Here is a 24,004-nt window from a genome sequence, read left to right as displayed (position 1 = left end):
GATGCCCACCAGGGCTGGGCATTCAAATGTTGAAAGTCATAAATCACTCAGTTTACAGATGGAAAAACATGACTTGAGAGGTTAGGTGAATTTCTCAGGGTTGGGCAGAACCAGAACAGGAACTCTGATTTTTCTGATTCTGGATCTTGTGTCCTGTATGGCACTTTAAAATGTGAAGGACTTAGAGGGGGGAGTAACAGAGTTAATGGAGTGACTTAACCTAAGTGAAGTTACCTTGAATTTCACAGAGCTTAAGAAAAGTGAGTTCTGAAAGTGGGAGATGGGGAATAATTATAGAGAGGGTCAGAGAAGACCTGAAGAGAAGGCCAGTATCTTTTTTATACTGCTGAAAAAAGGACTTGGTGTAGTGCTTATTGATTGAGAAAAGTAGGCTTATAGTAGTTTGGAAGAAATTTTGGTTTAATTGAAGTGGGATGTAATTGAAAGGCCTTGTAGCACATGGTTAGGTTTAGAATTTTATATGATCTACTTTGTTTTTGAAATTAAATGGAGAACTGACATGTTCAGAATAATCAAGAGGGAGAAAAATCTTGTTCCTGTGGGGAAGGCTGCTCCTGTGAAGACTTGCTGAAAGCTTCTCCTAGGCCTAATTGAAACAGTTGCCTGAACTCAATATTATTCTTGTAGTACCTGTTGTATTGTATCAGATATGTTCATGTCTAATGCAGTGGGTTTTGAAAATGCCAGTATCCTATGGATGGCCCTTTTGATGTGAGAACATGTCTTTTCAAACCACAGAATCCCCCGCACATGTCGAAAAACCTCATGCCTTTTGCTGTTTTTCTTGGTTGTAGCTTGCCTAATGCAGCTTTCTCTGAACAGATGGACTGTGGTTTGATATCATGTGATTGGGTCACATATTCGCATCCTGATTCTGGAATTTGATGGCAGATGCTGGCGTGTTTCTCAGAGGTTTTCATGCCTTGTCCCATACAACTGGCTCAAGAAAACTTTTGGAATCTTCTCAAAATTTATAGTCTGTCTTGACCCAGCCTAACTGGGATAATATTTAATGCCTTTCTTAATGTAATTTTCTCAATATCAAATCCAAGCAGTTTCCATTAAACATTAAGATTTGCTGCTACTCTGAATTACATCCAGGTTTAGCTGTACAGTTTTAGTCCAGATACTGCAAGTAGGTTTCTTATGGATACCCTTTTTTGATATGAACTTATGATTGACTGACTTGTAGGCTTTTTGCCTTAGACACTTTCTCAAACACTAGTGGAATAAGTCGGATTGGTCTTATGGGTCCAATTTTATAGATCAGATCTGGCCTTTTGTAAAGCTGCTCCCTCATTTTGGCAATCTGAGAGCAATATACATTATTGAGAATGATTTATAACTTAAAAAAAATTATGACTTGCAGGATATACACACAGGTTGCTTTGACATTTCTTGAGGGTCCTTGCATCATTTTATCAGTGTGAAAGGAATATATTTTAAGAATGTGCCAGGAATTCTACCTGCCTTGTCTCATTTAATTTGCATAATCAACCTTGGATGATAGTTGTGTAATAGTACAAAAGCTTCTTACTTTTGTACCAGTTAATTTCCAAAAGACTCTTTTTAAGTTCATTTGTTCCCAGGTCCAGTGACCAGTGCTCAGGAGATAACTGTAGATTTTGATGACATTGGTTTTAACTCAGGATTCTTTTCAGCTCTCTTAAACATTATCCAAAGATCTTAATATTTTGTCATTTATATATATAAATTTAATAAACCTATTTATTTGTTTATTTTATTGGCTGTGTTGGGTCTTGTTTGCTGCACATGGGCTCTCTCTAGTTGCAGCGAACGGGGGCTACTTTTCGTTTTGGTGCACAAGCTCCTCTCTTGTTGCAGAGCATGGGCTCTGGGTGCGTGGGCTTCAGTAGTTGTGGCACATGGGCTCAACAGTTGTGGCTTACGGCCTCTAGAGCACAGGCTCAATAGTTGTGACACACGGGCTTAGTTGCTCCGCAGCATGTGGTATCTTCCTGGGGCAGGGATCGAACCTGTGTCCCCTGCATTGGCAGGCAGATTCTTAACCATTGCGTCACCTAGGAAGTCCTTGTCATTTATATTTTAATCATAAATACATTTGTAAAAGGAAGACACCGCTTCAGATGGAACAGATAGTGACTAACAGTAGTCCAACCATGGAGACTCAAATGATTGTGCATTACCATTAACTCCATCTGCCTGGGCAGGCAGAGTTGTCAGAATTTTGCTCAGATTGGAACTTAGTTTGTATCTGTGAAGTTTGTAAATAGAAGAACTTCTGTGTTTCCATTTTACAGATCAGGAAACAGAGGTCATGATGTTAATGAATGGTGGAGCCTGTGTTTGAGCTTTCCAGAGTGTGTACTCTCCTGTATGTCATGCTGCTTTCATACACAGTAAATATCTTATAATGGTCACTTCGTTGGGAAGGTTTTCTCCTCCCTCCCTCCCTCCCTACCTTCCTTTCCCATAAGAATTTGCTTCAGCTTGTCTTTATTACAGTTTGCCTCTTTGTAACTGCAGGTTACTTAGATGCTTGCAGTCTTTCTTTGACATTATATTTTTAGGTAATTTGAATCTCTCCAATGAGTCTAATGATAGTTGATCACTCACTATTTGTGTTGATTTATTTATATTCATGGCAAACTCTTTGCTTCTCAAATTAACATAGGCACAGACCTGAAAATTTGAATCAGAGGAAAGAAAAAAGCTGTCATTGTCCAATGCTAACATTTTGGCTCATTCTACCCAGTATGCATTTTTTGTTTGTATAATATAATCATTCTTTAATCATTCTGTCTCTTTCAGTAGTTTATCAAAGTTAATAAATATGGTTTTAAGATGGCAGGGCTTTTGCTTGTAGAAGAAATAGCTCATTTAATCTTAGCAAATATTTAGTAATGGTCAACTCAGTGGGAAGTATAGAAAAAGAGGCAAGCTTGCTTTCAAGGAGTATGATACTGGGGAAATGTGATAAATACAGATTCAGTAATAGCAACCACAGGGACTACTTTGTAGAGTTGATAGGACTTGATCTTGTGCCTTGCAGGGTAGGTAGGGTTTAGAGAGGATGAGGGGCAGAGGGAAAGCACTCTTAGATAGGGGAGGATGATGTGAGTGAAGAAGGAGCATGCTAAGTTTCAAGAATTTTAAGGGGAGGAATGGAAGTTCATGATGTAAAAGGTGGGCTTAGAGAGTTATGAGCCTTGAGAATCAGGAAAAAGAATGTCTAACTGCACGACAGAGGAAATGGGGCAGGGTGGCTACCTAGGAGTTTTTAGAGTAGGTATGATGGATGGCCTTGGGAATGGAGTGAAAGGGTGGCTCTGTGACGTCTCAAAGAAATAGGAGGAGCTGGTAGTAGAGACTTTGCATGGCTGTTCTCTTGTCTGCAGGCTCTTCCCCCACGTATCTGCCTGGCTTCCTCCCTCACCTTTTCTTTGTCTTTGCTCACATGTCAACTTTTTCTCAAAGTGGCTTACCCTGACCCCCCTTTTTGTAATTGCCATTATCTTGCTTTGCTTTTTTAAAAAAAAAAAAACAAAAACACTACCTTCTGAAATACTGTATTTACTTACCATATTTTACTTATTTACTATGTTATTGTTTCCTTCTAACTACTAGGATATAAGCTTCATGAAAGTGGATATCTTTGTTTTGTTCATCAGTGTGTCTCGAGTGCAAAGAAAGTGCCTGGTGCATCGTAGGCACTCAGTAAATACTTGTTGAATGGCAGTAGCTCTTAACTGTAAGAAGGTGGAGTACAAAAATTAAGAAGGAGTCCATGAAATTAAAACAAGAATGACTACGTATTTTATATATAGATAATGCCTTTAACTAGTAAGGAATTTGGTGAGAGAAAGATTGAAGGGAGATGAATTCTGATTTGAGCATGTTGAGTTTGAGGTGAAAATAGGATAGACAAGTGAAATGGTTCAGTAGGCAGCAACAATATAAGACTGGAACATAGTTGGAATGGCAGGGGACCTTAGGCAGAGAAATGATTATTAGCATCTGCCTTCCATCTCATTCTTTTAGATTCTTGTGCCTCTCAAACCACCTTAAGTGGAGTATTTATTTTGACCCTGAATTCCTAGTTTGGATCTGGAGCCTTGCTCAGTTCACCATTATATTCTTCCCTCCTGGGTTGCAGATTCATGTTTTGTTACCCCCCCCACCTCCCCCTCCCCAAGCCACAGAAGTATATATTCAGAATTATTTGTGATCTTCTGGGTCTACTGAAATTCGCCTTCAGGCTAGGCTGTGCTGCTTTCTTTGTAGTAATATGATTGACTTCCTGGGAATCTGCCCTGGTTCCTGGCTGAGGTAAAAGAGTGGGCGTTTCTTGTTTGGGGCCTGCATTTATTCCACTGGCTTCAGGTCACTGTTGTGATGTTATAGGTGTTACCTTTACTGTCTCTTGGAGCTTCCTGCCGGCAATATTGTTAAATGCTTTTCATGCTGCTGTTTTTCTCCATGCACCAAACACTGGTGCAGTTGTACATATCTCTAGACCATCTTTATTTTTCTCTTTGGATTGATCTAACTTATTTGTTTTCCTTCCAATTTTGAAGTCATTTAAATCATGTGACTTGGTTGTGAGAAATTTAATAAAATTATGAGAGTAGGTATAAGAGCCCCCCCACATATTTGTCTGGAATTAGGTTCTAATCAGTGTATCTCTCTGGGACTCACTTTTCAAAGGAGGATAACACCTAAGTTAAATGATGATTGTGAAGATAATGTGTAGTAGTGTTTATAGAGTACCTAGCACACAGTCTGATACTGATAAATATTCAATAAATGAGACTTATTATACATAAGTGAAGGAATGTCTTTTGGAAGAGGAAATACATGTTTGTGTAATGAATAACTATGATTAATTGGTAGACTGAGAGGCAGATTTCACTTAGTATAAGAAGGGACTTTCTATCAATGGGAGCTGTCATAAAGTGGAACATTATAAGGTACTATGTTCCCGGTCACTGGAAATATTCAGGCAGAGGTGGGAGGCAGAGATAACCTCCTGTCCAAGAAGTTGTAGAAGACACTCCTTGCATTAGGTGAGAGGCTGGAATTAATTATCTCCAGGCTCTTTTTGTACCCCAGAATTCTGTATTTACAGGTGTAGTCCAGGCTTCCTTGCTCACTGTTTTTAACCAGTATACGAGCTCTCAACTTCCCTAGCATTCCATGGCTTCAAGATGAACACTGTTTTATAACTTTATCTTATTGTATGGGAAAAATTTATTCAGTGCTTGGCTTGTCCTCTGGCCATTTTCCATAAAAGGATTTAGGAAGCTTGAAATAAAAATATATGCAGTAAGACCAAAACTAGTAATCAGAAGGATAAGAACCAATAAGTAAAAGGGTGAAAGAAAGAGAAAAATTAGCCATAACTTTTACTTGAGAAAAGCTTTAGTAGTTGAGCACAATAACTAGCTTTCAGTTTTCTAGCAGTGAGGGCAATAAGGGAACCTGAGAGTGTTGTTGAGAACACATGAGGAAGCTGCCACCTTCCTTAATAAAATGAAGCCCCCTAACATGAAGATTGCAATGCAGGGAGAATCTCCAAGTGTTAAGAGTTCCTGGGCTTGGCAGCCCTAATTCTTGTTCTCAGCCTTCCTCTTTAACATGTTCCAGGATTCAGCTTAGTGCTGCTACTACCATTTTTCTTCTTAACTCTAAGGACATACTAGTTTTACCTTGATGCCAATGGAACAGCTGATGTAAGGCTGGAATGTTTAAATCAAGCTTTCCTAAAAGCTAGAGGATAATGGATAGAAAGCAACATAAAACTATTCATCCTGGTTTACAAAGACTTTGTCTTCAGGTCCTTATCTTTTGGCCTCTCTCCATTTGGCAGACAGAGTCTGAGTACTGCCACCAACTGAACAGAGCTAGGCATTTACCTCTTTTCCCACAGGCCCAAGACAGCAAGGTCCAGAGAGTGTCTTTGCTTGTGTTTCTTGTTTGATGAGCTGCCTCCTTTCTGGGTGATGAATTATGGGAATGATGACTTACTTTAGGAGAGACTGCACTTACCCAGAGAGTATGGCCCTATATCTCTTGGTTGTGTAGTATCCCCAATATTCATATAAATGATACCTATGTATATTACCACAAAGGACATTCTTTAGTTAGAGACATGCTTATTTCACTGGGGAAAACAAATTTCTCCCAGCTCTTGAGCAGAATTTATTATAGAAGTCTTTGTATAAGGGGTATTGGGGAAAAAGTGAAGAATTTGGGTTTATCACTCTCCATGACTTGAGTGGATTCACTTTCCTTGCTTATTCTGCAGTTGCTGAGTTACCTTAGGCTTGTTCCAGTGTTTCCCTTTTCTAACCAACAGGGCTGAACCTCCTTATTTTTGTTCACTTGCTTCAGGATAACCATCCACCTAGATTTCCTAGGTGTGAACCTCACTGATTACAAAATAGTGTATATTTATAGTTCTAGGACACCTTGTGCAGGCATCCTGTTACATTTCTACAATATAAGATCTTTATGCATGGAAATACAAATAGCTCCCATGGAAAAAAGCAAAAACAATTTTTTTTTTTACTGGAAATGAGGACTGACGTATATTTGGGAGCAATAAACATGGAGGAGATAGTTAAACCTGAAGAGAAATATAGAGATAAAAGCAGTAATGGTGGCTTTTCATTTATATAGTGTACACACACACACACACACACACACACACACAATATGTGTATGGGGCTTTTTTTTTTCCTGATGTATTCATTCCCAAACCAAACCATAATGTGCTCTAATTGAGTCTCTTTGTTTAGCACATGGCTGTTGATTTGAGTACTTTCTCCAATTGAAAAACTGACGTTTTAATTTTGTTATTCAGTGTACAACAGATTTAAATAAAAACACCAAGATTGTGTATTGTAGATTTCCTTCAACAATAATTATATGTAATTATTTTACCAAAATAAACAAGTTAAAGTAGTTTTAGCTATTTTATCTCATTTCACATTTGGAGAAAAATTACAGACCAGGGGCTAGAGTTTGCTCATTGTTTCTCAATGAGGAAAGCTAATTTCTGATTGCTAGTCCCAGCTGGTTCCACCAGAGCAGTGTACAGTTGATGCTAGTAAAGAGCACTGAGCATTTGGAGAGGAAGTGCAACTGGAAATAGGTCAGGCTGGCTGTGTGCTGCTAAAACAGGTGACAGTTTTCATAAGTGTGGTATCTCAGAAATTTTAAGGAACCTGTGAAGATTAAATGAGTTTGTGCTCCTAAACTTGGAGCATACTTGCTGGCACCTAGGAAACATGAAGTAAATGATGGTTATTAAGAAAATTGTTTTTCATAAAATCATAGAATGTTTAGACTAGAAAGGACCATGAAACCATGATTATCATTTTGTCTAACTTTATTTTATAAGTGAGGAAACTGGAGTTCAGACATTATGTGGTATTTCAGGATAAGCAGGATAATTCAGCTAATGACTGAACAGAAATCCAACCCCTCCTCACTTGCAGTTTTATTTAGCATCCCTTTTCTGACTCAAGCCTCCCTTAGGAAGAATGCTTTTTTAAAAATCGCCTAACTTTGTGGAAGATTTCTTTGAATACTATCAAATCAGACCCTTACAGGTGGATGCACAGATGGATAAATATTGATAAAATCAATATAGCAAAATAGTAGCAGTTATGAAATTTAAATGGTGGGTATAGTGGTGTTCACATTTCTGTCAGTTTTTCTGAATGTTTGAAAATGTTCATAATATAATGTTGGGGGGGAACTAAAAAAAATCTGTACTATCTCCTCACCCCAGATATGATTCTATTATTAATTTCTCTGAACACAGACAAACCAGCAGTACTTGCTACAGCCAAAGGAAATAAAACAACTGGGGGTCCAGAGCCCTCTGGCATGCACATTCTAGGCCTTTTCCTTGACATTCTCCAGGGATTGAGAACCACAGGTCTATTTCAAGTTTTTCTGTCCTTTTCTTTCTTTTTCTTTTCTCTATCTTTTTTTTTAATTGCAAATGATAGCTGTGCATTGCATATTTGAAATTTCCTACTCACCAACAAACAAACCAATTAACACAATTAGCACTATAGATGACTTTCCTGTAAACAAATGCTCTATTTTTTTTCTTTCTATTGTTTTGCTTTTAACCTTTCCATGGTGAATTTTACTTTTGTTCTTTTCCTTCTTATTTTTAATGCATTTATAATCTTGAGTATTTCTGTTCTTATATAATCTTTCTCCCCAAGGTCACAACTGTTTCTTACACCTTAGACCTTAAAAAAATACCAAAAACATGGCCACATAAATATTCTTTTAGCTTGGGGCCTTTCCACCCTTTCTCATATATCACTTAAGTTTTGTCAGATCCAGCCTACTCTTGCCTTATGGTGGGAGAAGGGAAAGGAGGGAGTTTCAATAAATTGGGTTTTAGGAGTCAGGCAGAAACCTTAGGGAATACTCTTCAGGGGTCAACAGACTCAGAATTAGCTGTGCATTGCAAACAGATGGTGTGCCCTAAGGAGATAGCTGCTCTAAGCAGTTGGGTCCTTGCATCTAATTTAGCTTAGAGATCCTGGAATTGGGAAAAAAGTCTCATGGAGCAAATGGGTATAATTGCCAATGAACCATTCTAAACCATAGCTAGGGCCTTGTAATTGTTGACTTATGAACAGACATCATAATTCTGTGCTGCCATATACATATGCTGTGTAATTCTGTACGACATAATTCTCTGCTGTATCTTCCATTCTCCAAAGGATAAGTAACCTCAAGCCTTAGCAGACTTTTATCTTTTAATAACCAACCCCCTACCAGAGGCCTTCCTCAGTAACCTGAATGCTGCTAGCAATCTGAAACCTATATTCCGAATGCTAAGTCTTGGGACGTCTAGATTTTGAGGCCTGAAAACTTTATTAGGTTGATTACAGTGCGTCGCCAGCTCCAGTTTTTATATGCACATAGTTTAGTCTTAAAAGGGTAAGCATTCCTATTGGAAGGAGTTCAGACAATACTAGCTGCTTGTGTCCTCATGCCCCAACGAAGGCCATGGATTCAAAGGTTAGAAATATTATAGCAATATAAATATTATAAAAGCTTCTCCATTTTGACTGGGCTTTTTTGTCCTTGCTTGTTTTAGTTCAGCTGTGTTTCTCTAGGAGACTGTAACTAGAATTGAACTGCTTTCTTTGACATTTTATTTAACAAGGGAGATGAACAGTTCAAACTAGGGAAGGCAAGAAAGTTATAGCCTGTGTAAGTTGTGGTTCACCAAGCCTCAGATTTCTGACAGTATCTATCATCCCTCTTTTGGCTAAATTCTGTTACTTTTTCCTTTGTTTTGCAAAGGGTAGGAATGACATAAAGCTAAATACCAAGAGACTCGATTAAGAGTAGAAAATGTGATTGCTTCTGTGGAGCAGAAAATAGGAAGGGTTGAGTATTGGAGAGTTACCTTTTTTTTTTTTTTTTTGTAACAGCCTTGTAGAACCATTTGACACCTTAAACTCTGTACATACACAACTTTGATCAAAATAAAATATAAGTTAAAAAATTAATGGTAAATATATGGAGTTGTAAGTCATGAATGCTTAGTAAATATGAACGATTGAATTCCTCTGTTAAAAAGACAGATTTTTAAATCGGATGAATACAAACACAGAGGCCTGCAATTTAGTAAAGTTTTTCAAGAGACACTTAAACATCGAAAGTTGAAATAGTGGAATAGAAAAAGGCAAATCTGACCAAAAAAAAGTAGATATGGTAAGATTAGTACCTGACAAAATTCAAGCTACAAAAGCATTAAAGGGAAGAAAGAGATGTATTTTATTTTGATAAGAGGTATCATCTCTCAAGACGTCATGAATCTTTATGCAACTAATAAAATATTATCAAATTATATAAGGCCAGAATTGTTAAAAATACAAGAAGACATTGATAAATTTACTGTTTGTAGATTAAGAAAGCAGTGTTTGAATAACATAATAATAATGTATTCAATTTTGTAATCATGAATAATATTCTTGCAAAGTAATTCTGCAGTTTTCCAGGAAATTGATGATTTGGAAGTCTACAAAGAAAACTCAAATTGAAAATTAACAACCAAAAAAAAAAACAAAACCCCAAAATAAATCATGTATCTACTTGGAAATGTAAAATTATTCTTCTAAATAATCCCCAGGTAAAGAAGAAGTTACAATTGTAAATTACAAGCCATTTACAAATGAACAAGAAATCAAACCTAGTGGGAGTTTTGCTAAAGTAGTACCCAAAGGAAAATTTGAAAGTAAGAAGACTGAACATCAAGCTAGAGACTAAGTAAATACAAAGAAAATAAGAATTTAGGAAAAAATTAAGAAAAATAGATTTGATACAGAAAACCCCAAATTGGTTCTTTGTAAACATTATTAAAATAAACAAATATTTGGTAAATCTAAAAAGGAAAAAGATATGAATAGAAAAATGGCAAAGGAGAATGATGTCTTTTTGTTGAACTGTAATGTATTTTAATGTAGCCCAGCTTCAGTTTTTTTTCCTCTTTAAGTTTAGTGCATTTTGAATCCTATTTGATTAATATTTCTGGATTCAATGTCTTGAAAATGTTTTTTCTGTGTTTTCATCTAAAAGGCTTCTTGTTTTACCTTTCACATTGAGGTGCCCCGTCCATTAGGAGTTGATTTCTGATTATGGTATGATATTTTTTTTTTCATTTAAAAAATATGTATGCCCAGTTGACCCAGCAGTATTTATTGGTAATGCCTTCCTTTTCCTAGTGCACTGTGTTGTCACCTTTACTATAAATCACGTAGTTATATATGTGAGGGTCTGTTTCTGGAATCTCTATTCTATTTCAGTGGTCTATTTGCCATTGTGCCAGTACCACACTGTCTTAGTATTATAATGTTACAGTGAGTCTTGATATCTAGTAGTGTAGGTCTTCCAAAAGCCTTGTTTTTCAAGATTGCTTTGGCTGTTCTTAGGATGTTTTTCCACATAAAGTTTAGAATCAGCTTGTCATTTCACACACACACACACACACGTACACACACAGAGCCCAATTTATAGGATTTTGATTTGATTTTGTTGAATGTACAGATTACTCTGCAGAATATTGACATTTTTACAGTATTGAACTATCCAATGAGAAGGCTGGCATGTTCCTCCATTTATAAATAAATGTTTTATATTTTTCATAATTTCTATCAAGTATTGTTTTGAAGCTTTCACTGTAAAGGTCTTACGTGTTTGTTAGATTTATTCCTAGATATGTGATTTTTGGGGATGCTTTTGTGAATGATATATTTTAGAATTTCTGTTTTCTATTTGTTGCTGGTTTTAAAAAAAGGTGATAACTTCTTTGTATAGTGACTTTTTTGTTTTATCTTGAATGGGTATTCAGTTTTATCCTTTTTTTGTTTTGTTTGTATGATCTATTTACATTTTCCTAAACTGCCTAACTCTTATTCCTGAGTCTACGTACAGTATCTTTGTATATCACCTCCCTGGAATGACCTCCTTTCCTTCTTTAGTCTTCCATAAGCCTAACTTGAGATGTCCTCTTTGAGACAAGTCTCCATTTTCTGTGCTTCCTCTGCATGTTGTCTACATTACCCTTTATCAGTTGCATGCTTGTTCTCCACATTACATTGTGAGCTCCTCGAGAGTAGGAGTCTCATCCTAAGCATCTCTGTCCTCCTAGAAGTGTGTTCTTTCTTCCTACACAGATGACATACAGTGTTCTTTTCTGGTAAAAGGTGTTCAGGCCTTATTCTCTGTTTCTAAAATTACTAACTACACAGGCCTTCACCTCATACCTTCAACTGTGGCTCCAGTAGTTCTTTTGGTGTTTGCTGGCCCAGATGTAACTCTTCTCTGCCCTTAATTCAAAGTCAAATTACCACTTCCTTATCTTACCACAGTTCTGTTTCATACTTCATTCCCCTGGCTCAGAATGATCTGCTACCTTCATTTAGGTTCATCACAATACCTTGGTATCTATGCAGCTAACTCACAATGTCTCCTACAGCCACTCTTGCTTTCCAAGGGAAAGGGTTGAATCCTTTGTCTTGTCCTATTTGGGTAAGATCACCCTAATTATCTAATAAGCTTTTTTTTTTTTCTTTTCTCTTTGTGCTTTTAGAATAAATCTAGATTATACTGATATAACTCTTAGGGCACGCCTGTTTCCTTATCTATAAAATAAAGGGTTAGGATTAGGTAATTATCAGTTGCCTTCCAGCATGAACATTTTACGGTTAATGGGTTATGATTCTTTATCATTTGGGGGTATTACATATAAATGTGTATACTGGATATGTCCTAACACTTTGTTAATTTGGGTTGGAACTGAAAACATACTTCCCTGTAGGTGCCTCTCACATGCTATGAGAGTGGAGTTCTTGGTTAATCCCATTAAAGCAGTCACATTGCTGAAAAACTCTGTATGGATATATGTGAATGGAGAAAGAAATAGCTACCATGAATGCTCAGTGCTGTATGTGCACATGTTCACATTATATTGTTAGTGTTGCCTCCTAGAGCTGTATAAAGGTTTGTTCTGATTCTCTGTCCAGCATCTAGAACAGGAACTGGCACATTGTAGGTGTTAAAAATACTTGTTGAATGAGTGTATAAATGAATTTTGAGCATTTTATTATGTGCCAAGCACTATACTAAATATTCTGTTATCTTATTTAACCCTCAAACCTTCTGAGATTGCTATTGTTATACATTTAGGAAACAGGCTCCAAAAGTTAAGCAACTTCCTCAGAGTTACTTAGAGGCTGATTGGCAGATATAGGATTCGAACTTGGGGTTTGTTTTTTGTTTTGTTTTTTTTTGTCTCTGAATTTCATGAAATTAACTACCATACTCTTGTAATACCCACTAGTCAACATAAAATCCAATAAGAAACTGTATAAAACTGTGTTTAGATTGGGGAAAATAAGAAATTCATTTTTTTTTTTTAGCATTTACCATCATAAATACAAGTTTGTCCATTTTTTTCAGGGGCTAGGGTGAGGTAGACTGTACACATCTGTTTTGTATATTAACATACCCCTCAACTTAGTGAAGTGGAACAAAACCAGGAAGATCACTTGATAGGAACGGAATTGTAACCACTTTGTATACAGCTTTAACAGTATGATCATTCCCCCGTCCTTAAACATGTCTATAAAGTATCAGCTTTAATGGCTATATAGTATTCCACTTACAACCCTATCATAATTTATTCTGTCGTTGCCCTGCTGTCACTCATATAAGATTGTTTTCAACCATAAAATGCTTTAACAAACATCTGTGTGCTTATATCTTTGCATCATCTACTGTTTCCTTAGACTAAATTCTAGGAAGTAGAATTAATTAATTAAAAGATACAGACTTTTTAAAGGCTCTTACTATATCTTTGCAAATTATTTTCCAGAAAGAACAGTTTGAAATTGGCATGAAGAGACTGTATTCCTTAGGGTTAAATATCCTGAGTTGGAGTTTTGAAGACATGATAGGGAAAAGGGCTGGAGCCCAGAGGGGCATATTAAACATTTTTTATAACTTTGAATAAATATAATACATTCACATTTTTCACAATTCAAAAAGCACAATGGGTTTATAGTGAAAAGTCTCCTTCTGCTCCTATCTTCTGGGTACCCAGTTCCCTTCCTTGGAAGTCAGTGTTACCTGTTTCTTTTATATCCTTCTAGGGAAATACTTTGCAATATTTACAAGCCAATATATGTATGCATTTTCCTCCCTCCCTTCCTTCTTCTTTCCTCCCTTTTTCTAGCACAAATGTTACTATATCAAATACACTGTTGTGCACTGTGAGGATTTTCACTTAACACATCTTCAGGGTCAGTCTACATTAGTACATAGAAAACATCATGTATTTTTTGCATGTGTGGCTGTATAATCTTCCATTTTATAGTGGTACCATTATTTTACCAGTTCTATTGATAGATGCATAGGAAAGATTACAAACAGTCTAGAATAAGTGATTAGGAAATTAATAACCTATTGTGTAAGTGTATGTAAGCCACTTTACACATGTACTAGTTTATCTATAGGCTATATTCCTTCTGGGTCAGAGGGTATATTCATTAGTAATTTTGAAAGTGTCAGATTGTCCTCTGTTTACATGATGAGAGAAGTTATTCCTGGCAATGGGATATTTTACATCAAGTGGACTTGAGAAGTACCCACATGGGCATTTTGGACATTTGAAAGGACAGCACTGAGAATTGGGGAAAGGACTTCAAAAATGAAGGTAGTAAGGGGTAAAAGAGAATATTTGCTTGCTTGGCCATTTTATTGAGGACCCTGCCAGCAGCAACCAGCCACATACTGAAGAGATATTCCTTGGATGGTTATTTAAGAAACAAGTACTGCATCTCTCTTGTGTGCCAGGATCTAGGGATGCAGAGGTGCTTAAAGCATTAAACTAGTCCCTGACCTGAAGAAATTCGTAGTTTAATGGAGGAAAAAGAATAAACAATTCTAAAATGAGGTGCACTGCTGTATATTGTACCTTGAAGATGTTAAGTTGAACTAGGTCAAAAAATGAAAAACATGGATATCTAATATTTGATTAACTTATAAGATGATAGAATCTTACTATTTAAAGGATTGTAGAGTTTTACACCAACTTTTCATTTAGTACAGAAGATCTCTACTTCACAAACTCTGACTATTGGTCATTAAGTCTCTGCTTAAATATCTACTGACAAGGAAGTCATAACCTTCTGAGCGGCCAATTCCATTGTAGAGAGAAGCTATAGTTAGGAAATGATTCTTTATGAAACCACATCCTGACCTCATGATTTGATTTAGTATTGGAGTAAGAGAAGTTGCTACGTCTGTGAAATGAGGTTGTCTTCACAGCTGTGGTATCTTTCAGATCAAACTTTGTTGAATTAATTCTTTGATTCTCTGACTCATTTACATGGCAGATTGATATTCAAGTAACGCTTACTGATTACTTGTTGTATTGGACATTTGTGGGATTTTGTGCCCAGTTCTCCCTTTGTCGCCCCCATCACCATGGCTACACTTAACAGTAAATGCTGTTGACTCTTTTTAAATCTGTTCTTAAACAGATTCCCCAAATCTGCTAAGCAATTATCCTGTACTTCTGTAGTTTATTTTGAACCTAAATGAAGGCCTTTGTAGTGATTGCCCCTATTAACCTCATCTTGCCATTTAGGAAGCCTTTCTTAGTGTGCTTTTCTCTGATATCAGTTAACATTATATCAGCTAATTCCATGGAGCTTTGGAGACTAGAAAATAGAGGTACTGTGGAAAACCAAGTGATTAAGAATTTCAAAGTGCCCCCATTCGTGTGTTGAATTATATAAATGATGCTTCTTAAGTGCTTTAATGGTAGCAGAAGTAAATGGAATTTATCTGAAGAAATGTTTGGAAAAATCAGATTTTTGTTTTGAAGCCCAGTGTTTAGGAGTGAAATATTATCCCATGCTAAAGGAGAACTTACTTTCACAAAGTATGGTGCTGTTATTTTGACAAGCTCACTTTGACATTATTGCTGCAGAGCAACCCAGAGGACGTGGAAGAACCAGAGTCCTCTGAGGAACAAAGCCCTTGGCAGTAGGCTAGGGGGAGTTGTGGACTGGGTTTTATTTAGCCTTGTTTATAGAGATACGCAACATATTTTAAAAAGGAGAACCTGTGTGCTTCCCTAGACTTGGAAGAGGAAGAAGAGGAGAGGATAGTCCTCTTTGAGATGGGAGTGGAGAGAAGAGAGGAAGGTGGGTTACTCAGAGAAGCTTGAGTAGAACAGTAGACTAGATGGAAATGTGTTGACAATAGTACTGGAAAGGATTTAACTTTGAACTTTTGCCTTCTTTGTCAGCAGTGGTGTGATCTTCTGCTTTTCGTCTAGCTAAGCAGACTGAACAAAAGGCATTGTGCGTGTTAGTTCCTTTACCTGCCTATTGGTGTGTATTTGTTATATTTGGAAATACTCTGTGCTGTAATTGAATAATTGTGCTATAATAAGGTAAGAGAAAGAAGGGTCATTATTACCAGCAATGTCAGAGTGATGAAAAGATTAGAACCTAGTATCTGGTGAGAGCAGTCTTCATCCCCCTTTTCCTTTTTAGCTGCTGATCTGTCTTATGTCTCAGCAAGGAAAAAAACCTCTGAATCCTTCCAGGGGCCTTTTTATCACAGATACCACTCTTGGAGGAATAATGCTGTTTTTGGTTTTGAATGTACTGACTTTGCACCAACAGATAAGTCAAGCAGAGTATGCCCTGGAAGGCAGTTAGAAAAGGAGTTTGGAGCACAAGTGCAAGGACGGGGAGTTTAGAGATAGATGTGAGCTGCAGCAAAGGGCTGAGTGTGCTGGTGGGTGCAGTGTCATGTGACTAAGACAGAAGGGGTTGTCAGTGTGTCTCATGTCCTAAAATATTTAGAAAAGAACAAACTCAATCAAAAGGGTATCATGGGCTTCCTAGGTGGCACGGTGGTTAAGAATCCGCCTGCCAACGCAGGCAACACGGGTTTGATCCCTGCTCCAGGAAGATCCCACATGCCGCAGAGCAACTAAGCCCGTGTGCCACAACTACTGAGCCTGTGCTCTAGAGCCCATGAGCCACAACTGTGGAGCCCATGTGCTGCAACTACTGAGGCCCACATGCCTAGAGCCCGTGCTCTGTAACAAGAGAAGCCACCACAATGAGAAGCCTGTGCACCACAACGAAGAGTAGCCCCCACTCCCCACAACTAGAGAAAGCCCGTGTGCAGCAACGACAACCCAACACAGCCAATAAATAAATAATAAATAAATCTATTAAAAAAAAAGGGGCATCACTAGTGAATTTCAAAATGTTTCAGTCTAGTTCTTGATGGGAGAAGATGGGTGATAGAAGGATAGAGAGACCAAATAACAAGGGTTGAAAAAGGAGAGAGTGTTAAAGGGTACGCCTAAAAAGAAGGGTAAGTTGTACAGACACCGTCACTCTAGGCCTGGGAAGACAAAGTTTCTGGTACTAATTTTTATTTCATCAACAAGGCTCATAGAAATGCCTGTTCCATAAACTATTCACAGGCTGTCTATCTCTCCATTGGCAGATAAAAGGGCTTGTGAATCAACCCTTGGTAGCCCTGGTATTAGGTAGAAGTAACAGTGCCTTGATGTGTGAACTCTGCAATGAAGCAATCATGGAAATTTCCTTTATAGATGGGCCCAAGAGCCAGAATCTCAACTTGGAATTTATCCCTCTAATATTAGAATATAGTGAAAATAACCCCACGGTTCCACTTTTTACTCATGCCATTTCCCTTGACAGCTAGATGTCTGGTGTCTGACATTCCTTCACATCACACCAACATCTTCAAATTCAATAATTTTATGATTTATTTTGCAATATTTGGACATTTCTACTGCTAGTAATTGTATTCCTAGCCTGGGACTGACAGTTTTCTGTGAACACTGTAAATTTTCATTGCAGTGCTGAATCACAGAGAAATCTTTGTGAAGACATTTTAATAGTGATCAAGCTTAAGTTAAATTTTAGTTGCAGGAGAGCTACCAGTGCAGATAGTTAAAGTGCTGATTAACTGAGTAATACTTTCCATGTATAGCCAAGTTTGCACATGCATAGGTGGTAACAAACTACATCATGTCTTACCTTTCTGTCTGGAGGCTGGAGTTTTGTGGTTTTTCGACCTTTGTTGTGACACGTGTGCAAATTTCCAAAACATTAAAGTGTGGGACAATGTGCATCTTAGAGTTGAGGAAGCTGTGGCTGCTAGTAGAGACTGAGGCACAGAAGCAAAAGGTGGCTGAGTTAGGAGAAAGGCATTAAACAGGGAGTTTAGTTCTCACCTTTGCAATCAAGCAGAAAAGTCTACAGGAAGGTGTACTATTGAAAGGTTTGAGTTACTTCACTTCATGGATACACTTCATGGATACCAGTATAGAAAAGAACCACATATACTTACTCATGTTCATGATAATTTACTGGGAATTCACATCCACCTAGGCTGGGTAGTATATTTTGTTATGTCATTTTGTACTCTTAATTTTGGTTTCTTCATTAATAAAATGATAGAACTGCATTAGAACTAGATAATCTTCAAGGTTTCATGTATTTCTCTCAGTCCAGGATTCCACAGTGGAATTTAGGCACTGCATTTGGGAAGAGGTATTTCTTTGGTGGCCTACAGATAAAAATCATGTTTGGAACAATGCTATATATTGTATGTAATAATTCTGTATGTTCACATAATAATTTATATTAGTTTCAGAATACATTAATGTGTAATATCTTATTTGACAGTCTCAATGAGATGATGAAATAGGTCAGGAAGGTATTATATTCATTTTGCTGGTGAAGTGAAACCATGTGGTTAGCATGTTGAATAGTTATTTAAATTTGATGATCATATTAACACTTGAGATACTAGATACCAGGATGAAATCTCGCCACTGAGGAAGAAAACCCTGTCAGAACAGCTGTCCCGCCTTCATCTATCTGGCAAATTTATATATTCTCCAGTTCTGACTTGAATATCCTGCAAAGCTTTTCTTTATATCTCTTATACCTCAGCATAGTTGAAGCACTTTGATCAGTCTGCTCAGGACTCTGGATTTGAATGAGCTGTTTAATGCCTTATTCATTCACCCTAGTGAACTGCTTAATTCCAGATACCTTACACCCCATAGCCTACATAGTACCTGGCATAGATACTAGAGATGCTCATTGCAGAATGCAATGAAAGAGTCCAGTCGATGGGCTGGTATTAAAAGGGTGCTGTGGAGGAGGGAGTGAAAGTTGGGCTCTGGGGTGGGAAGAAGATATCTTGAATACCTTTTTTTAGATAGAAATTTTGTCCTGTACATGCATGTAAAAATTAAAAAACAAAACGACACAATAACCGAGCTTAATAAAAGGGAAGTAGCTAGAGGTCGGATCTATTAATGAAATAAATTTGGATTTTTAAATAATGGGAATTAAAGCTCATGAATTCGTGGGAATTTTTAAATTTCTATTTTATTCTTTCTCTGAACTATATTGCTATATCATACACATTTAATAGCAATTTTATATTTAATTAAGACTGATTTAGAGTACCGCAGTAGAATTTTTAAATTCCCTCAAGAAATAAACCCTTACCTGGTTAAGCATTGTGTTATGTTTATATTTGTCTAGAGACCTGTTCTTATTGAAAGACTCTTGTTAAGAAAAGCCCTTTTTTAGCATTGACTTTCTCAAACTTGCCATGATGTAATGACCCCTTTTAGAAGAAAAATGCAAATGTATTTTTCATAGTCTTAGGCGACTTGTGTAGACATGAAAGTAGATAGAAAATCTTTGTTCTTGGCTCATTGATGGCTATAAATCAAGTCTGCAAATTAAAAATAAAGACAACTACCAACAAAATTCAAATTAATAGTTATTCAGTGTGACAGATGACATTTAGGGTTCACAGTAGAAAAAAATAGCCTTCTGATTCCATTTTAAATCTGTTTCTATATTTTAACTTCACTGATACTAAAAGCTGCAAGTGCTGATTCTCGTAAGTAATGATGTGCAAGGTGGTATTAATTTCTTCAAGGCTTTGTAATTTCAGGTTTATCAGACCTCACACCTAACCAAATACTTGCCAACTCACATTCCTCAAATACCAATTTTAATGAGATGTCAACTGTCATGTTCACTTGCAGATGAGGTTAACATTATGACATTATTGAAATCTTTGTTAAATAGCTCTCTAAAACAATTAATGCTGGAGGTAAGAATAGGAAAATGTCATGCATACTTACAGCCACTAATGCTAGTGAACTTTTGCAGATTGTACTACAAAGGCCCCATGTAGTGTGTATTGGCTTTTGAAAATACCATGAATATACCATGCCTGTATTACCATATGCTCTGATGATTCAAACTCCCTGTACTTTTCACTCTTTCAATTACAATTACTATGAAACCCTTGCTTGTAGAGTGTGCCATAAGGACATTTGGCCTGAAGGAGATCTTAACCCAGCTGAAGAAGCAGCAGTGAAAGCCTGCTTGACAGTACTTTAGACAGTGGTTACTCATGATCCAGAATGTTTTATCATCCATCTTAGATTATCTTTTAAATAAAAATATTTAAAAATTTTTTGTATACAATTTTAGACTCCCCTTCCTCTCCCAACATATTTGTGACCTCCTGTTTGGGAAACACTGCTTTGGGGAAAAAATTTTTTTTTCTTGACCGCATTGTGCAGCATGTGGGATCTTAGTTCCCTGACCAGGGATTGAACCCGTACCCCTCTCTGCAGTGGAAAGCTCCGAATCTTAACCACTGGCCTGCCAGGGAAGTCCCTGGCAAATATTTTTCTGATCACTGCCTAGGCGTCCAGGATTCAAAGATGGGAAAATAAAACAAATTTTAAAAATTTGGCCCTTCTTAATGTAATGAGAGCCACTTTAACAGCAAACTGTAAATAACTGATTTGTGCTAACCTAAAGGTATGCAAAGAGGGCTATGGGAAAAAATTGAAAGGAGTCACCCAGTTGTCTTATGGGTAGGGGGGAGGTTCAGAGCACATCATGGAAAAGATCTTGTTTGAATAGGGTCTTAAAAGATGAGATGGTGGGTTTCAACTAGGCAGAGAGATAGTATGTGTAAAGACCAAGGTCATGAAAGACTTGATTATCATAATGATGAGAAGTGTGTGGCCCTGGGTAGCATTTGTAATGTGAGCAGTAAGTTGGAACCCTAAAGTAGAAGTTTTAATTGTTAGACCCACTGTCTGCACTTATTTCATATACTCTAAGGGAGCCATGAAAATCTTAGAACAGGGAGAATATTCATAGCAGTATTTTTATATATAGCAATTACCACACTGTATTGTAATGTTCTTCTTCACTGGTCATTGGAGCTCTTCAAGGGCTATGACCATGAGTTATTAATCTTTGTATACTAAACTTTTGGTAGAGTAACTGATAAATGCTTAGAAAACATTGGTTGAATGACTAATCATGAGTAAAGAGGATTCAGGAGAGAATAATGACAATCTTCTGTGGTGGTGGTTTTAATTTTTGTGGGTGATAGACCACTTTGTGGTTCTGTTGAAAGCTATAAAGCTTTTCCTTGATAATGTAAATACATACAACATTTGGCCTACAGTTTCATGGGATTTGTGTATCCCTGAAGCCAGTCCATAGATTCCTGGTTCAGAATCCCACCTTAGGAAATTATACCCAGGGAACCTACAATCACCACCAAACCTCACCATGAATAAACTACTGTCTCTTTGAACAGTCTTTAAATGTTAGACTATGATTGTATCTCTTTCTTATACTTTTCTTGAATTCTCTTCATGCTTGGGAGGATTTAATTCAAAGAACTGAACTATGTATGGAGAAAGAAAAGAATTTTTATAATGATAAAGGTAAAACTTTGCTGGTCTATAAAGATAATAGACAAGCGTGCTAATTAAGCCAGCAACCAAGAAGCAGCTATTTGAGGTGATGCTGATGTTCCTTGAGTTTGGGTTTAGCAAGTGAGTTAGGGGTCCTCAAGACCATCCTCAGGTTTGATGATTTGCTGGAACTAATGGGACTCAGAAAAGCTGTTATACTCATGGTTTTTATTTATTACAGAGGAAAGATACATATATTAAAATCATTGGAAGGAAAAGGGAAGGCACACGGGGTGAAGCCTAGAAGAAACCAAGTACAAGCTCTCCCAGTGCAGTAGCACAGGTGCACTCCATAGCTTAGCAATGATATATGACAGCGCGTGAGAAGTGTTGCCAACCAGGGAAGCTCACTAGAGCCTTGGTGTCCAGGGTTTTCATTGGGGCTCAGTCACAAAGGCTTTTCAGCATTCTTATCAGGGAGAATATTTCAGGGTGTCTGAGGAACAGGAACTGGCCAAGGCCAGTCCTGAAAACAGGCCTTTCTTGGGGATGTGGAAGGTTTGAGCAACTTGGGCCTGCTGAGTGAACCCTTTCCTGCATACCAAGTTAGCTATTCAGAGTTACCTAGCTTTCTTCTGGCCTGCCTGTCTGCCTAGCCACTCTTTTTCTAGTTACAGTAGACCTCCCTGGTCTCATCACAGATGGCCATTCTGCAAACCTTGCCAACATGTAATTGGAAAGTTTGATTGGACTCAAGGACATATCTGTGCTTTGTGGTTTCATGAGATCATAGTGATCTGTCATTCATTCAGCATGTTTTGAATTTTGCTATGTACCAGGCTTAGTTCTAGATGTGGATTTACAGAAATCTGCACTCAAGGACCTTAGAATTTCATGAGGGAGAGGAAAAAATAACAATTCTTGTAAGCAGTGTATGCTTTGGGGAACACTTAACCTTGTTGGAGAGCTTAGTGAAGGGTTGTGTGTATATATGGGAAGGTGTTGGTAATAATTAGGAGAAGACTTCCCTTAAGGGAAGTCCCCTTATGGCTTATTCCTCAAGTTGAGCCATAAAGATCAGCTAGATAAAAGTGAGCATGGAGCTAGTGTTCCTCCAGTCATTTCTGTAGCCAGTTGCATGTGTGATTGGAGCATGTATGTATTGTTACCTGGCTCATGAGAAAGTACCTTAATTCTAGTTAGAAGATACATGTCCTATTTGGGGTTTGCACAGGAGAAAGGAATGTCTGGCTCAATATAAATCTATTTCCATTACTCCATTACCATAAACTTACCTTGACATTTCCAACCTACAGTGGTAGTATTTTTACACCTTGTTCCCCAGTGGGAGGAATATATGAATGCCTAGTTTTGGACTGATGAGAATAACTTTTATAAATTTCAGTGTACTTTGAAATGGGAGGACAAATGCTTGCCTTACATTGATGAAACTGCACATAACAGTTTTCTATACTTGGAAGCCAAAATGTTTTAGGAGAAAATGTGGGTCCAAATTTCAACATGTTTGGCTCCTATACATGTGTGCGTCTTAACAGAAGTTGGAACTTCTCAGACTAACAAAGAGTTTTGTTTTTTGAATAGTGCAAATAAATTGTATAATTATAATAGAATCAGGAATGTATTAGTACAGAGAATATGGGATAATTTAAAATTGTTAACCTTGAGAATTTTTTCTGATAGGATTCTTTTTTTTCCCCCAGCATTACAGTGTTTTTGCCACCTTTGTACAAAAGACAATTTTACTTGTGTCACAGATGGGCTCTGCTTTGTCTCTGTCACAGAGACCACAGACAAAGTTATACACAATAGCATGTGTATAGCTGAAATCGACCTAATTCCACGAGACAGGCCATTTGTATGTGCACCATCTTCAAAAACTGGGTCTGTTACAACAACGTATTGCTGTAATCAGGACCACTGCAATAAAATAGAACTCCCAACTGTTGGTAAGTTGTATAAGATTTTTTTTCTTGATACTACAAGAAAAGCTCTTAGACTATGATTTTAGAGCCGGAAGGGATCTTAGAAATTGTCTACTCCAGTTTATTCAGTTTAGAGGCAAAAAGTAACTTGTCTGTGGTAGTAGAGTTATAAGGGTAGTCAGGATTCTGACTTTTGGGTGTGTGTTGTTTGAAAAGGTAGTTCCAAGATAGACTTTTTCTGAGGTCTGCTATGCCTAAAAGCCTCTTTTAGAGAATCCTGATAAAGCCCACCACAGCATTATGTCCTCACAGTATCCCTACTTTGTCCTCAGAGTGAACTTTTTTCCTTGTATAATCTCCAGCCTTTTTAAACAATCATTAATGGGTGGGAATTGAGAGCAGCACTAAACAGTCCAGATGCCTTCATTTTGTAATTTCACCTTGCCTTATGATCGTTATGTATAAATTATTACATATGATTTCTAAATTTTTGGTCCTTCACCATAGTTTACACTTTAAAATGTCCTGGAAGAGCCAGGAATTTTAAAGCTTCACAAAGGCTTAGGATTAGATTAATTTTAAGGTTCTGGTTTAAGATGTCAGTCTGAGCTCGTGTATTTAACTCTTCTGTCACTTTCCCCAAATCCCAAATACCTACTATAATAATCAAAGGAATACAAACATGAGG

At 37.3% G+C, this 24,004-nt stretch overlaps 1 protein-coding gene across 5 annotated transcripts in view; it reads left to right on the top strand.

Annotated features, from left to right (window-relative positions):
* The window catches only part of TGFBR1 (transforming growth factor beta receptor 1), a 62,113-nt gene that overhangs the window by 5,789 nt on the left and 32,320 nt on the right, over positions 1-24,004 (top strand). For 4 of the 5 annotated variants that reach the window (XM_057720366.1, XM_057720367.1, XM_057720364.1 and 1 more), the window contains exon 2: positions 23,095-23,340. The exons of the other annotated variant lie outside the window; for it this stretch is intronic. In XM_057720366.1, coding sequence (XP_057576349.1) covers positions 23,205-23,340 — 136 coding nt within the window. In that variant the 5' untranslated portion in view covers positions 23,095-23,204. The remainder of the gene's footprint in view (positions 1-23,094; positions 23,341-24,004) is intronic. 5 annotated transcript variants of the gene reach the window in all.

The sequence above is a fragment of the Hippopotamus amphibius genome, chromosome 2 (genome assembly GCF_030028045.1).
Source record: "Hippopotamus amphibius kiboko isolate mHipAmp2 chromosome 2, mHipAmp2.hap2, whole genome shotgun sequence".
In the NCBI taxonomy this organism is placed as follows: Eukaryota; Metazoa; Chordata; class Mammalia; order Artiodactyla; family Hippopotamidae; genus Hippopotamus; species Hippopotamus amphibius.
Note: the sequence above shows the minus strand (reverse complement) of the source record. Positions and strands in the feature narration are given on the sequence as shown.